Here is a 14,499-nt window from a genome sequence, read left to right on the forward strand (position 1 = left end):
ATGTCCCTCCTTGCTGATGGCGCAGGGACACATGGACAGCGACGCGAGTGTCGCTTTCAAAACTATACCCCGGTGGAGCACACACTGAAATATTTTACACCACCTTTAGCAATAATCTTGAATCCTACCTCGACTGGATGTTTACTGAGAGTTCAAACGTCGGCTTTGGGGGCTCCAGAAATAGAATCGCAGGCTACGCATTTCAAATTCGCTTGTTATCTCGGATTTAGATAATGATCCACCTTTAGATGACATAAAAACTTAATCCTGACCGCAACGGGACAATCTCCGGCGCTGGGAAACGGTGCCTGTGTCGGTTTTTACGGGGGGAAGTAGCGTCGGCTCTCGGTGTGTCTGGTTATCCTGCTGTTTACTTATACGGTTCATAAACACTCCTATTCTTTTCCTCCTGCCAGAATTGAGAGGTGTGTATCAGTTTGCTTTTCCTTTTTTTCTGTCGCTTTTTTAGTGAGGCGGAGCCTTTGCCCACTTCTCCCTGACATACACACGCGCGAACTCGCGCGCGCACACAGACAGCACATATATAAGACAGTTGCAGTTGATGGAGATGGAACAGAGGGGAATTTCGGGAAAAGCGATTTTTGATTGATATCTAATGCAATACTCATACACATATTTGTTCAATTTGTTGTTATTGGTTGCTATAGAAACATAACTTTAGCTGCTGAGTTGAGTTTTTGTAGGCTATTTTATTATTTTGTTTAATTTGCAGTTGCTATATTTGTTTAGACTTATTAACCAAATTCTAAATTACTAAAATGAGCTGCACCTTTAAAACTTAAAGCTAGCTAAGTCACCGTTTTTAGCCAGTTAGTTAAGGTTTTAATAATGTGAAAATTGGTGGCCACAAAACATAGCTATGCACTTGAATCAAAAAAGGTCAACTAGCTAGCTAAGGTAACTTTAATCCTAAACATGCGGTCACTTTTGCTTAATGGAAGTATGACTTTGTATTTATTTATATACTGTCTGCTTACAAGGAGAAATATTTGTATTTCAGAGTTAGCTAGCTAGTATTAAAGCAGTTTAGAGCGAAGGAGAAATGTCGCTAGCTAGAATTCCGCTAGCTAGCTACGTTAACCTAAATTTAAGATGCTATTTGGTAATTTGGCTAACGTTATTAGCATGATATTTTGTAATTATAGCTAAATTAAACACATTTTGATCAAACAACATTTTGATCAAGCGTCAGGTCGATGTGTTGACCATATTCCATAATAACTTATTTTACTCTTTAATCTAAACTGGTCATATATTGGCAAGCTAACGTTTCATCAATTGGTTCAGTTAGCTAACATTACACACCTGGCAGTTAGGTCTACTCAGGGCAAATATGTAACAATAACTAATCTCTGCATAAAAACAATCTGCTAAACTAGCTAGTGGTGCAATCCATTTTTAACTTTGCAATGTGTAAATCAATCTTCTGGTTAATATTTTCTGAAGTGGGGTATGGCTGTTTTGGTCGACCTCTGTATGTCTAAAATCCTGCCTGGCTGGAATTATATCTGTTGTACAGATGGACAGACAGATTGTAAGTACATACTGTAGATAGATTTGGCGCTCTCATGTTTACTCTGTTCACTCCTCCTCTTCATGCTACAGGTGCAGATAGCAGCAACTGCAGCTGTGCCTTCATGTCATGCTTAAAACATGCAATCTGTTTCTCTCCCAATTGTCCCCCTTTTCTTTTTTTTTAGCTACAGTCTCAGCAGTAGAATCATTGTGGACCCTCCATTTATTCAAACAGCAGTGCCGGCCATATTAACAACGACACAGATGGCAGAGAGCATTTTTTGATTTCCTGGTCACTTAAGTCTCTGCCTACTTTTCCAACACTTCCAGCAACTCATAGTCTTTGAATGGAGCTTTCCACAAAGGCAAAGAAAATCAGCGTTAGCAATGGATGAATCATTAACATACCTTCTATTCTGTATCTTGTTGTAGCTTCTGTACCATGTGCCCTGTGTGTGTGGTCCCAGGCCTGGGGGCTCTTGGCCCTGTCCTGAGTGCATCTTTCCCTGTGGTCATTTTGTCTCCAGCACAATGTAACTACTGGGCATGAACCCAAACACTCCAAAGACCAACATCAGCCAACGTGGGACACCAACTGAAGCATATGTTTGCAATGGCAGCAGAGGGGATGGATGACAGGAGGAGAAAGAGACCGAGGAAACAGTTTGGTTTTATTTGTAAGTCAACATTTGATTTAGATGAAGGCTTCCCTTTTCCCAAAACCAAAAAAAAAAAAAAAAAAAAAAAAAAAATATATAAAAAAAAAAAAAAAAAAAAAAAAAAAAATAAAAAAAACCCAACAGTTTTGGGTTTTTTTCATATACTGTATGTTGGTATCCTAAACTCATAGCCATATGTGGCAGATTTCCCCTCTTGTTGACATTTTGAATATGAGTTGTTTCAAAATCTGCTTTAATCCTACAAAGGCTGTGTTTGCTAATTATAAGCTTATCCTCTGTTGTGTTTACTATAGGTCACTTCGTGAATCACCTTCTTGTGCTTTATTTCTCACTGCAAATTTCAAATAGTAATGACTTATGTTCCCCTTTTTATTATACTCCAGTCACTAGCATAATAATCTGTTTGTCTGATGTACTAAATAACAATAAGTTAGAAAATTATAAAAATGTGCACCACAAAAGGGTCCCTACACAAGCATTTTGATATTATGATTTGTCACACACACACACACACACACACACACACACACACACACACACACACACACACACACACACACACACACACACACACCTCTCTAATCTCTTCACTGTACAGTGGGTATTTGAGAGGATCAGTAGTGTGTGACTGCATATTTCTGCAGAAAGACATTATTTCTTCCCTCAATTTCTCCTGGCAGAGATCTGAGTGTTTGACCTTTTTAAAATGCAAAGCGATTCTTCTACTCCAGAGAGTGAACGGGAGGCTCATGATTGTGCTACTAAATTTGAGGGACTTAATGCAGTAACTCACAGAGAGGGAGAGCTGTTCTGCACCTGCTGAAGTCTTGACTTGGTTACAGGGATACAATAACACCTCCAAGGGTTATGTTAATCTTTAAAGACGGGTTATTCTTATGCTGCTCTACTCTTTACCTCATTTGAATGAATATTTCACTGCAACCTTGAATCAGTCTCATGCTTAAATCACCTTATTGCATAGCATTTCCTTTTACGTGGTCCTGCATGTGTACAGTACTGTAACGTTTGTCTTTTGCTTTGGTCTTTAATATCAAAATAAACAATGAAGATCTTTATTTATTCAGTCCAACCATTCACCCATCTTTTATTATATCAAATAATCTGTTACTACTCAAAAAACCTTGTATATGCCACTGTGAATAACAATCACCCTCACACTTACTTATAATTTTAGATAAACATTTCACATAATTTCACAGTTTTCCTCTTTCTTGAGAAAGGGAAGGGCAGCTAATTGAACTTCAACATCACTACCAGAGCACTTATGATGATAAAAAGTGGAGATCATGTTAAATTGAGAATTTAACAATTTATGACACATGCTACATATGGGATATTGTAATAAGAAGCTCACAGGAGTGTAATTTACATTTGATAATGATGTCAGATTGTTAAGAGTGTTCCATTGTACTGCATGTACCTCCTCCACTAAGTGTGCATACAGTGCATCAGTCTTTTAACACCACTTTTGAGGATGGCATAATATGATTTAAACAAAGCCGCACAATACCACTCTGACCGCACTCACATCTAATTATATTTCACCACATTAATGCCTCTGACACATTCATAGCAGCCTTTAAAAGACACAGGGATGATGTCATTGGCTTATATTTATGCCTCCAATAGAATGCAAATGAAGCAGATTTACCCTCTTTGACTGGAGAATAAGTGTGAAAGCAGTTAATTAGACTTGTTGTGAGGTCTATGGATGTTTTTGCTTCCTCCTACAGCAGTTTCCAAGGCTGACTATATAAACTAGATGGGTATGTAATGAAGCTGAATGCAGGAAGTTATACAGTCATGAAAACAACAGCAGTCTATATACTGTGAGAACTGAAGGAAACAGAATTTAAGCTTGCCTCCAATTACAAGACCATGTCAAATGTGACTAACTTCATATGTTGCCATATTTTTCATCAACCTCCTTTTGGTCAAGTATGAAAGACAGTGTAAAGAAGCGGATTCTGTGGGGTGTGTGTGGTCCGATTTATCCATTTTACCTAATGATAATAAAATACTGTAATGCTGAGGTTATGAAAGAGCAGACTAGCTTAAACTAAGAGGTGGAGCCTCTTAAGTAGTGATGAAATACTTGGTAATATTGTACAAATGTGGCAAGCAAAACCAAACCACTGTTTAGTTGAGCTAAAAATGTGTTTTTCCCGAGTGGAGCATAGAAGTGTCCATTCCTGTCGCCTGTCCCTGCATTGTTGCCCCTTAATCTAAATATATAACATAACACAAGATCAGGAATCCAAAAGACTGATTCGGGTTTAATAAAAAACATTTAGCAAATGTCTAATTTCACATAGCACTTAAATGAAACCAATTAATCTTTTTCACTCTTATGTAGCACAATTTTGCTGTTACGGCTATGACAGCTATGCTTAGAAACTGACACAGTCTTGAATGCAATTTCCTTCATATAAGCATGATAAATTAATCCATGCTTGTATAAACTATTTTCTTGTTCTCTTGTGGGTGGGGTACTTGAACAGACTGCTGCTTGTAGGTCTTTGTTTACAACCAGCCTAATGTAATTATGCTCACCACCTACACACAAATTAGCATGCAAACTGTGTCGGAGGTTTGAAAAATACATGGAGGACTGTGATTTAGTGCAAGGAGAGGTCTGATCTTCTAAGGCAGTGTTTCTGCAGCACTGCTCGATGCTATGATGTCAGGTCGGCAGACCTCCCAGCTGCAACATGGGAAGCAGGACTGCAGCTAACAAGCTCCAAATTACTCCATTTAAACACACATGTACAGTGCAGACACACACAAATACACACCCACAGAGCTCCTTAGTTGGGGAGCTCTTATCTCTACTGAACAAACTCCTCGAGTGATGGGAATGTTCTCAGGATGTTATCTCGTCCTCTGTAGAAATAAGATAGCTAGCCACCTTTATCACCACCCTCAGACTCTGGAGGGCCCCTGACCATTACTGGAAGAAGGACCACTAGGCTGTCAAGGGACACTAACCAACTGGCTGCCTGAAAAAAGAGACTGCCAGGGAATTGTAAGTACCGCAAGTGTAATGACTGACCGGAGATTGGAAGGACTCTTAGGGTTAGGTAGTTTAGCCCAGCCAAGGGAGTCAACTAAGTCTTGGAGGCAGTTTTGGATTTAACGGTTGGTTCTTGCTACACAAGATGAAATGTTAAGGAAGAGTCATACTGTGAGTTTTGACATGTTATTAGAAGAATATAAGAAGAGAAGAAAAAAATCTAAAGAAATAGGGAAAGCTAGAGTTTAGTTATAATTGGCAAAAGAATAAACCAGAAAAAAACAAACATTTGAGATATGAGATTTAACCGAAACATCTCTACGGCAACTCTATTTTCAAGTCACATCTTTAATGAATAGATAATGGACAAAATGCAAAACACAACTTCATAGTGTCAGAACAGATGCCAAAACTGACACGAGAAAAAAAATAGAGGTAGATAATGTTTGACAAAAAGCGATTTTGCGGTGCGCACAACAGAGCTGTCAAAACAGCACAGCAGCCTTTTTTGAATAGAAAACACACACACACAATATATATATCTATATATATATATATAGATATATATATATATATATATACCAGAGCAACACAAATCTTCCTTCTGTTGCTGTCATTTTGACTGTCTGGCAAATCCACCTCTTGTTTTCAAAGCATTTTTTTCTCTAACAGGTGCAAAACCTCTCAACTCAACACATCAAAGAGACACATGCACCTGCAAATAAATCACAGCGAATGGTAAGAATCCAGACTAGGGCCTCCTAACACCAAAGAGGTAGGATTCAAAGTGTCTGATTTAATATTCATGAAGTGCAAGGCTTTGGTGGTTGAATGCTTGTTTACTGAGATGTGTCTTTTGTCCTTGGGAGAAGGTTTGATATTCCACCAAGCAGCTGTATTTACATATAGGCCTACTTGCGGTTTTGCCTCTACATATATATATATATATATATATATATATATATATATATATATATATATATATATATATCTTGCCTAACGTAGCACATACATTACACACAACCAAATACTGACTAATGATTGACACAATTTCAGTTTGCTCTCCTCTCCACTGTGAAATATCAAAAGCCTTACCGCTGTTCTGACAGAGCTAATGAGAGTTTCTGATTATGAAGTGTTGGTGGCTTCCGTGCGGAGGAGTTGTTCAAGTTGCGGCAAGTCCAAAGCAAAGTGAAGTCTGCAAACTGCACCCACAGGGACAGAGGTGGCAGACAACCATTTGAGACCAGAAGGTACCAGCTGTCAAACACATAATAAACATTTCCCTCTCATCAGCACCTCTTTTTTAGATTAATTTAAGTATGATCTGATACCCAAAACTGTTTAACAGCTATATACTGTAGGTTTCTGTGTCAGTGACATGGCAAAGATAGGGTTAAAATTGAGCTGGTAACCCTTTTTTTTCCATCTGTGCACCTGTTTTCTTTTCCTGTTTCATCAAAGATGGGGGGTCTTTACAAACCCCTCGCCCTGCAGCTCTGTGTCAGTTGTGCACCTGCATCACGGAATCAGTTCTTTGGCAGCAACATGTGAGATAATCTCAAAGTGAAATCACAAAGAGTAGCAGCTCCAGATGGGTGTCTCAGAGCTTTCTTGTCTTGCTATATAAAAAAGGGTGAGATGTGTCCCCTTTTAAAAGTGAAACAAACTCCTAAGGTCGGCGCTGTATGTGGATCAGTTAATGACAGCTAAAAGAAAGGTTGTGAGAAAAACCCATATCCCCGGTGGGTACTTAATGAAAGAAAGCAGCTGGTCAGAACATACTCTGGAGAAAACATCATCGAGAAAGTGGTTTGGGATACTCTTCACTTAATTGCCTTTCTCTGAGCAGTGTTCTGTTATTCTCCCACGCTTTCTCCTCTCTTGTAGGGGTGACACACACATATCCATCCCTTTTATCCCCAGGGGTGAAACAAACTCATGCATTATACGACCCAAATCAAGCAACATTTATTTATTCTTAATGTTGATATGCATAGAATAAAAATAGCTGGATTATTTTTTTAATTATTTCCCCACCACATTGTATCCAGAGCATGTACATTGCACAGGGTTTTTGGTTATTATATTTCTCACACAACTGGCTGTTCAACAACTTAGTGGATCATCAAGCCAACTGACTCATGCAGACATGGTGCCCTCTGCTGGCAAAACTCTGAACTACTAACAGTCTTCACATGGCTCTACAGTGGCCCCTGATATAAATGAAATCATGCTTCTATTTTCTTGCTTAAGAAAAGTTCCATGTAGGTGAACCATGTAAATGAATGACTAAATTATACTAGTTAGTATACTAAGCAGTACTAAGTACTTAGTACTAAGTGTGCTTCCATATGCACTCATGATTAGCATGTACTAAACATGAAACAAAGAAATCTGGGGGTGTGGGGTTAAATAAGAAGTGTGCTTGAGGCTAGCAGCTCCAGGTTGCATTAGCTGCTATACTAGCACGACTCACCCAAATCTCTGACTGAGCTGACGTAGTCGAGCTGCATTGCGGGTAATGTTGACACCAGGTTTTAATAAATAAGAAAGAAATTGTGGAATAAAAAAGATGATATCTCTGGTTTTGCTGCATCAATTCAGATTTTTTTAATTGTTTATTGTGACTCTGATAATTTTATACAAGTGCAATGCTAATTCGGTGGATCGCTCTTTAAGTAATAATTAAGTGTATTCAAGTTACCTATTTTGCACTAATGCTAGTCTTTTAGTTATGTACTTTGTGTATAATGGAATCCTTTTAGGACAACTATTAATATACTTTTACTATATATATATATATATATATATACAGTACAGGCCAAAAGTTTGGACACGCCTTCTCATTCAATGCGTTTTCTTTATTTTCATGACTATTTACATTGTAGATTCTCACTGAAGGCATCAAAACTATGAATGAACACATATGGAATTATGTACTTAACAAAAAAGTGTGAAATAACTGAAAACATGTCTTATATTTTAGATTCCTCAAAGTAGCCACCCTTTGCTTTTTTGATAGCACTGCAAACCCTTGGTGTTCTCTCACTGAGCTTCATGAGATAGTCACCTAAAATGGTTTTCACTTCACAGGTGTGAAAGTCTATATATATATATATATATATATATATATATATATATATATATATATATATATAATTTTGAAGTTTTCGAAGACTATGTCATTGGGGTCATCTCAGATTTAGTTTGAGGGTTAAATTTTTCAACAGAAGGCTGTGTTATTAATTTTGGACATGGAGTTACCAGACAGGAAAGGTCTAACAAAAGACGCTATTAAGTTGCATTATGAGAAATGTAAGTATTTTTGGAGCTCAACCCACACTAGTGACAGAAAGTCAGGATATCTCGGCCTCTGCTGCTTCATTTTTTATCACTTTTTTAATCTGTTTTTTGTAAATCCCCCAATTTAATAAATGTGTTATGCCAAATTACTGGATTGCACCTTCAAATATGTTAAAGCATGAAAATTTCACTTTGAGGTTTTTTAACATTAATATGAGTTCCCCCAGCCTGCCTATGGTCCCCCAGTGGCCAGAAATGGTGATAGGTGTAAACCGAGCCCTGGGTATCCTGCTCTGCCTTTGAGAAAATGAAAGCTCTGATGGGCCGATCTGGAATCTTGGAAGGTTACCTCCCCTTTTCTCTGCTTTGCCCGCCCAGAGAATTTGGCCCACCCATGAGAGAGAGACATCATGGCTTTCAAACGAGCAAAGTGGCAGTTGGTCAAGGCCACACCCCCACCCTCCACCTTGCCACTCCCACTCTCCTCCTCAATAGCTACAGACACAGAAATGGCACATACTAAGGAAAGCTCATTGTGGAACTGGCTATAGTGGCTGTAATTCTGCACCAAGGCTGAATTTCGGGAAAGAGACTTCAGATACAGTATTAGGGGACCACTAAGGTCTATATAAAAGCATCCAAAGAGCACCATGTCATGGGACCTTAAACATACATGAAAGAGTTATTTCAGTAAACAGATTTTATATTTATTTCAAGTATGTATAAATTCTGTGCGTAAAAAAGAACATTTAAATATAATCAAATACAACTTGATGTCTCAAAATAGCTTTGTCAAGTGTACTTAAATATAGTCAGGAATATGATAAGATGCATTAATATTGTTAGTACATCAAAATGATTAACTATTTACTTTCCAGTCTAATTGGGATGGGTGGAATAAAACTTTACGTTTGTAAGCTTTCCTATTTGTCTTGTCTGCAATACAGCTTTCAAAATACCTTAGAGCTCTTGAAACAAGAAAATCTGATGTTTATAATTCCGTTTTTTTATTTGACAGCTGGACCCCGCCTAGAAAGTTCCCCTGGCCCCCTCTATGCTGTCCCCTCAATGTATGTATGTACAGTATGTATCTTAGAACTTGGATTGTGCTGAGCAGTTAGTAGCTGCCAGCACTTGCAGGGTCTCTGAGAGGTCGGAGTTGTGTCGTCCGAACCACATGACTTGCTCTCCTGCCTGCGCAAAAGCTGCCTCTGCCGACTTCTGCTTGTGGTTGCGGGGAAACCGCCTGGTGCTGGTTGGAACATTTACAGCCTGCTTCACCGTCAAGTCAGTCTGCTGGACCGTGATGTTCCCCCCGGTCTCTTCAGGGCTGCTGTAAGCTCCATCTTTGCACAGGCAGAAATGGGAGTTGTGCTGTCTGTGATCATCAAGACACTTTCTGCGTCCTACACCCTGAAGTATACCAACATGGAAAATATATGGTTTCCTTTCTTACATTTCATAATGGCCTGAATTTTTCGTTATACTCACACGAGTGAAGACAGATATGTTGTCTTTTAAGGCGTGCTTGTTGTCGTGGTCTGAGAATGGATATTCTCTGGATTTCTGTAAAGAAACTCATGAAGACACTCATATTGAGAGGACAGGTTATAGTCTATACAACTGAATACAGTGGAATTGGGATAAATGAGGAGGCTAAAGTGCTTTGGATAGGCAGTGCAATGAACAATTTTAAAGCCCTGGGCCATGACTGTAGGCTACTGTGAAAAAAAAGAACAGTTATGCCATACACTTTATTATCTACTGTGCATACACACCTGCTGAGTTTTCCATTTAGGATAGCGCTCCAAGTTCAAAGCCTGAGGCAACAACGATTTAACCTTAGTCAGCATGATCCCAGTGCTTGTACAACCCTCACGACTCCTCGTTTCATTTTCTGGTGAAACTGGATGAGCAAACTGAGAATAAAATGAAAGGAAGGCTAATTACACAGCCAGGTTTGAATGTTGTGATTTGTAATGATCTGATTATATGTGTTGAAATGAAGAATTTCTTACCCATTTGCCATCATTGCTCATTGAAGAATATCGCTTTCCACCTTTTACCATTTTAACACAGTTTGAGAGTCCACTGAGCAGTTTCAAAAATACACCCCCACACACACACACACACACACTGTTTAACTTAACAACTAATGCAAACACACTGGTGACTATGGAAACATGCTGCTGCATGCACAAACTGAAATGTGATCTCAATTTGCCATGGAGATGTGGAACTGGAATTCTGGTCGTAAAAGAGAATACAAAAAAAAGCATGTTTTGTGGAATATTAAATTATAGCCAATTAAGTAATTAAATGTATGTGGAATTATCCTGTCTTCTTTTAAAATGTGGAGAAACTAGACAGACCGTCTTTGTTGAGGAACTCTACAATTCAGCAACTAAGGACAAAGGAAAGGTTTCTCTGATGGATAACATATGTGGCTTTATTTTACACAACACTGGATTTAGGAAAACAACAATACACAATAACATATTTATCTGGGATAGATTTTTTCCCCTTCATTTTAGTAAGAAATGTTAATTATTCAGTTAATTTTAAAATAAGTAATAAAAGTAAACTTTAATCAATTATTTTCAAATACACTTTTTGACCTAGGAAGTAAAACATTTACATGATTTTCTTTGCAAATAAAAAATAGTTAAAAGTTAAAATAGACACATCGTCACTAAATACCAAGCCCTGACTGTACAACACCCGCTCCTGTGATTTAAATTATGTGAACTAGATGAGCAGAGGTTGTTTCAATGGTTTATCCACTCAAATGGTGAAACTAGAAGGATTTTTTAAGTAGGTAAATTAAACAAAAATACAAACACTCCTTGGTCATCGTTCTGGCGTCACATACATGTACATATACGTATGACTAATTTTTTTTTCCAACTACAGGTAAATGTAGAATGGAGAAATGGGGAAATGACCTAATCCTCATGCTGAGATCTGTCGTCTCCAGGATCCCATGGGAAATTAGACTTTTGCCACCGCTGAGACATGGCTGTGGTTTGATTGTCCCTGGTGCATATCTGTTGTATTATTGATCCCTGACAACAAATGAGCAAAACAAAAAAGTTGTTGTTTTAGGTTACCATCCAGGGTCCATATTCTTCTAAGTAAGCAATTGTGTAGGCACCCACATTGATATCCAACCCTAGTTCTTTATTTATTATATTTGTATAAAATGTAAGTATATCAAGTCTAAACATACTGGAATCCGCCTGTAAATCCACCTGTAAAACAACCATGTCTAAGTTTCTAATTGTAGAACTAACAGTACCCTCCTCTCCAGGGTGGCAACTGTCAAATTCTCAGAGAAAATACCAAAGACATGACAACATCAATGTGTCCTGACATCAAAAAGGTAGCTACAGGCCTGATCCTGACAATCAGGTTGAAGCACACAAGATGCATAAAAATGGCCGCCTCTTGAAGTGACAGGGTTTTATAGTCTGTGTCCAGGTCCAGTACCAATATAAACGTCACGATAAACTTAAGGTACTTGAATGTGAGTATACTGTGTCAATATGAGGCACTTAATGGTATTATTCCCTACAAGCTCAATGAGTTATTTGATGAAGGCTAAATGGGCCCTTATCATTGCTTTCTTTATCGCCATAGCATTGTCTAGAGCTCATCAACTAGACCTCCTTAATTAAAAAGGTCATAAGGATGCTCTTGATGAAGGCTCTTGGTTCCTACGAGGGTTTGTGTGTGTGCAGCACTGAGGTGAAATAATGGTTTCAAATGAAGAGGCAGCCATTTGTTTGCACCCACTACATTATGCATTAATATTTTAAAGAGAACGCTGATGCTTACTCAGAATGACTGATGTAGGCGCTTCTGTTTCACTACTCCGAGAGCTCGTCACTATGGGAACATACTCTTTTCTCATCTCCCTATGGAGGTGCTTCTTTAGCTGTTTGGCCAAACGTTGCCACCTGGTGAAAAGCAGTAATCAGGCAACAACTGAAAATCTCCAAAACTGTGGTTATGTTATCAGTCAGAGGGAGTAAATTCTTATATTTGAGCTTTTAAAGTCACACAGAGATCACACCCTCTTACCTTTCCTGTGTGTCATTGTACTTATTTAACCTGTCTGCATCCCCCCTCTTCTCCTCCATCCATCGTTGCACAAGTTCTTCTTTCTCTCTCCAGGCCTGTGCCAACGCCTCATTTAGTCCTTTCTGCTCTGTACGAAGGGCTGTCAACTCTTTGGATTGACACTCTATGGTGAACTCAAATTCTGTAAGCGTCGCCTTCAGGGTGTTACTCCCTTTAGCCAGAGTAAGTGCCTCTTGATGGTAGTGGGACACACTGAAAGAGCCAAGTAAATAATTTACTGTACTTTTGATCACCTTGTGGCACTGTTACTTCAAACATTTAGATGTTGGATTGTAGGTCACAAGTTTATCTGCTAGTGAAGAACGACATGTGGCATAAACTGGATTTCTGCTTCTTTATCAAGGTGAAATACAGCTGCACCATGGGTGTGTCACTTTATAAAGTCCTGTCGTTCCTTCAATAGGCCCAAAATAATCATATTTTTATTTACTTTGTAACATACATAGTGATTATGGGAAGGTTTTCTTTTTTGCTAGATCACAAAATCTACTGGGAATTCAGCATTTCTTCAACTTGTCCCACAATGTTTAATAGGTGGATGTAATATAAGGGACTGAATGAAAATGATTGGGTTGGGAAGGGAGGTTGAATCTTATAGAAAACTGCAGTACTCTCCCTATCATTTCTCAAGGCACTATAATTGAAAAGAAAATAGCAATGTTTTGAGAAAAGAGCTGCTAAATAATAAATCCCCAACAACTTTCATACAGTGCCTTAATGTGACCAAACAACCAATAGGCCTAGCACAGTGTTCATTTGTCTCTTCGGATTATAGGATCCTCAGTTTTGTTAAGAGAAAGCAGGGAGTAGACTGTGATGGCTGTAGTTAAAACTTGAAATTACCGTGACTGCCAGTACTGCAGTTCAGCCTCTTTCAGATACAGAACAGTGGTCAGGTCGGAGACAGTCTGAGACAGCTGGGGAGACAAAAAACAAAGGATGAAATTATGTAATGATACTTTTACACCTAAAGTATTTATGTATTTTCTGATCATCAGCTGCATGCCTGTGGTTTAGCATTTAACAAATATTTGTGCAAACTGCTCCTGCCTATAGCATAGTATAGATTGATAGCTGAAATGTCTTTCCTGTGCTATAGTCGGGGGCTGATAATATGACGTTTATCACTGGGGTTCTCCTTATTTAACCCACCTTTTCTTTCAGGTGTTCACTCTCTCTCAGTTGGAGTTGAAGAAGTCTGGTGTTTTCCCCAACTTCAAGTCCGCCTCGTTCTAAACTGAAAACAAAAAGCAGTGTACAGATTTAAAAAAGAAAAGAAAAAAAAGAATTGGGCATCAGAAAGGCTAGTGAAATTCCACATTTCTGACCTCTTATACTGAACATCATCCAAAATTTGTTTGCGAATTTCAAAACGTTCCTCCAGCTGAGACACTAAAAGAAAACAGATATCCTCAGGCTAAGACAGTGAGAACATCATCACTACAATTTAGGCTGCTTTAGAAAAAATATTAATCTTACAGCTTGTGAAGACGCCAACAAATGGGAGTTTCTCAGTTTGGTCTCTGTGTTGTAGTCGAGCTCGCGCGTGATTCTTCCAGCTTCCCATTGTAACAAAAACTATTTTTTCACACTGCCCCCAAAATGTCCTTCCGCTCCCACTTGATGTTTGTCGAAGACGAAATTATTATTAAAACGTAGCCGTCAGCACAGGAATGAACTGCCTGAAGCAAAGTTTCACGGCTCCTCCCTGTTCAGTCAGTCAGCTGAGCTCTGCATTTGGCCTATAACTTCTGACATGATCCTGCCCCTTGCCATAGCCTATCATTTATCGTATGGGCC

General features: G+C 38.6%; 3 protein-coding genes across 4 annotated transcripts in view; all 3 read right to left on the minus strand.

Moving 5' to 3' along the window:
• LOC120547837 (C-terminal-binding protein 2-like) overlaps positions 1 to 467 on the minus strand; it is a 63,174-nt gene extending 62,707 nt beyond the window's left edge. Inside the window, exon 1 of one of the 2 annotated variants that reach the window (XM_039783539.1) lies at positions 129 to 466. The gene's annotated coding sequence lies outside the window, so the exon portion shown is untranslated. Of the gene's footprint in view, positions 1 to 128 lie in introns of both variants that reach the window. The other variant, XM_039783540.1, reaches the window with a different exon arrangement.
• An 8,835-nt stretch (positions 468 to 9,302) lies between these two features.
• Positions 9,303 to 10,965, minus strand: tex36 (testis expressed 36). The gene is made up of 4 exons (XM_039784238.1): positions 10,575 to 10,965; positions 10,335 to 10,475; positions 10,048 to 10,122; positions 9,303 to 9,969 (listed from the first exon to the last, which is right to left on the minus strand). Exons 1-4 carry the CDS (start codon positions 10,833 to 10,835, stop codon positions 9,649 to 9,651), a joined length of 798 nt encoding a protein of 265 aa, XP_039640172.1. The 5' UTR covers positions 10,836 to 10,965; the 3' UTR covers positions 9,303 to 9,648.
• A 170-nt stretch (positions 10,966 to 11,135) lies between these two features.
• Positions 11,136 to 14,427, minus strand: si:ch1073-143l10.2 (uncharacterized protein LOC565165 homolog). The gene is made up of 7 exons (XM_039783613.1): positions 14,179 to 14,427; positions 14,028 to 14,091; positions 13,852 to 13,936; positions 13,543 to 13,616; positions 12,640 to 12,891; positions 12,394 to 12,515; positions 11,136 to 11,621 (listed from the first exon to the last, which is right to left on the minus strand). The coding sequence occupies exons 1-7, from the start codon at positions 14,264 to 14,266 to the stop codon at positions 11,548 to 11,550; spliced, it is 759 nt and encodes a 252-aa protein (XP_039639547.1). The 5' UTR covers positions 14,267 to 14,427; the 3' UTR covers positions 11,136 to 11,547.
• Positions 14,428 to 14,499: the final 72 nt, after the last annotated feature.

The sequence above is a fragment of the Perca fluviatilis genome, chromosome 19 (assembly GCF_010015445.1).
Source record: "Perca fluviatilis chromosome 19, GENO_Pfluv_1.0, whole genome shotgun sequence".
Lineage (NCBI taxonomy): Eukaryota > Metazoa > Chordata > Actinopteri > Perciformes > Percidae > Perca > Perca fluviatilis.

Excerpts from the sequence above, each read along its gene's own strand:
- si:ch1073-143l10.2 (XM_039783613.1), bottom strand. The coding sequence starts at position 14,266 with ATGGGAAGCTGGAAGAATCACGCGCGAGCTCGACTACAACACAGAGAC. Across the intron at positions 13,937-14,027 it reads GATGATGTTCAGTATAAGAG|TTTAGAACGAGGCGGACTTG; the intron begins GTCAGAAATGTG and ends TTTTGTTTTCAG. Across the intron at positions 12,892-13,542 it reads CTGCAGTACTGGCAGTCACG|TGTGTCCCACTACCATCAAG; the intron begins GTAATTTCAAGT and ends TGGCTCTTTCAG.
- tex36 (XM_039784238.1), bottom strand. The coding sequence starts at position 10,835 with ATGCTTTTTTTTGTATTCTCTTTTACGACCAGAATTCCAGTTCCACAT. Across the intron at positions 10,476-10,574 it reads TGAGCAATGATGGCAAATGG|TTTGCTCATCCAGTTTCACC; the intron begins GTAAGAAATTCT and ends TTTTATTCTCAG. Across the intron at positions 10,123-10,334 it reads CTAAATGGAAAACTCAGCAG|AAATCCAGAGAATATCCATT; the intron begins GTGTGTATGCAC and ends GTTTCTTTACAG.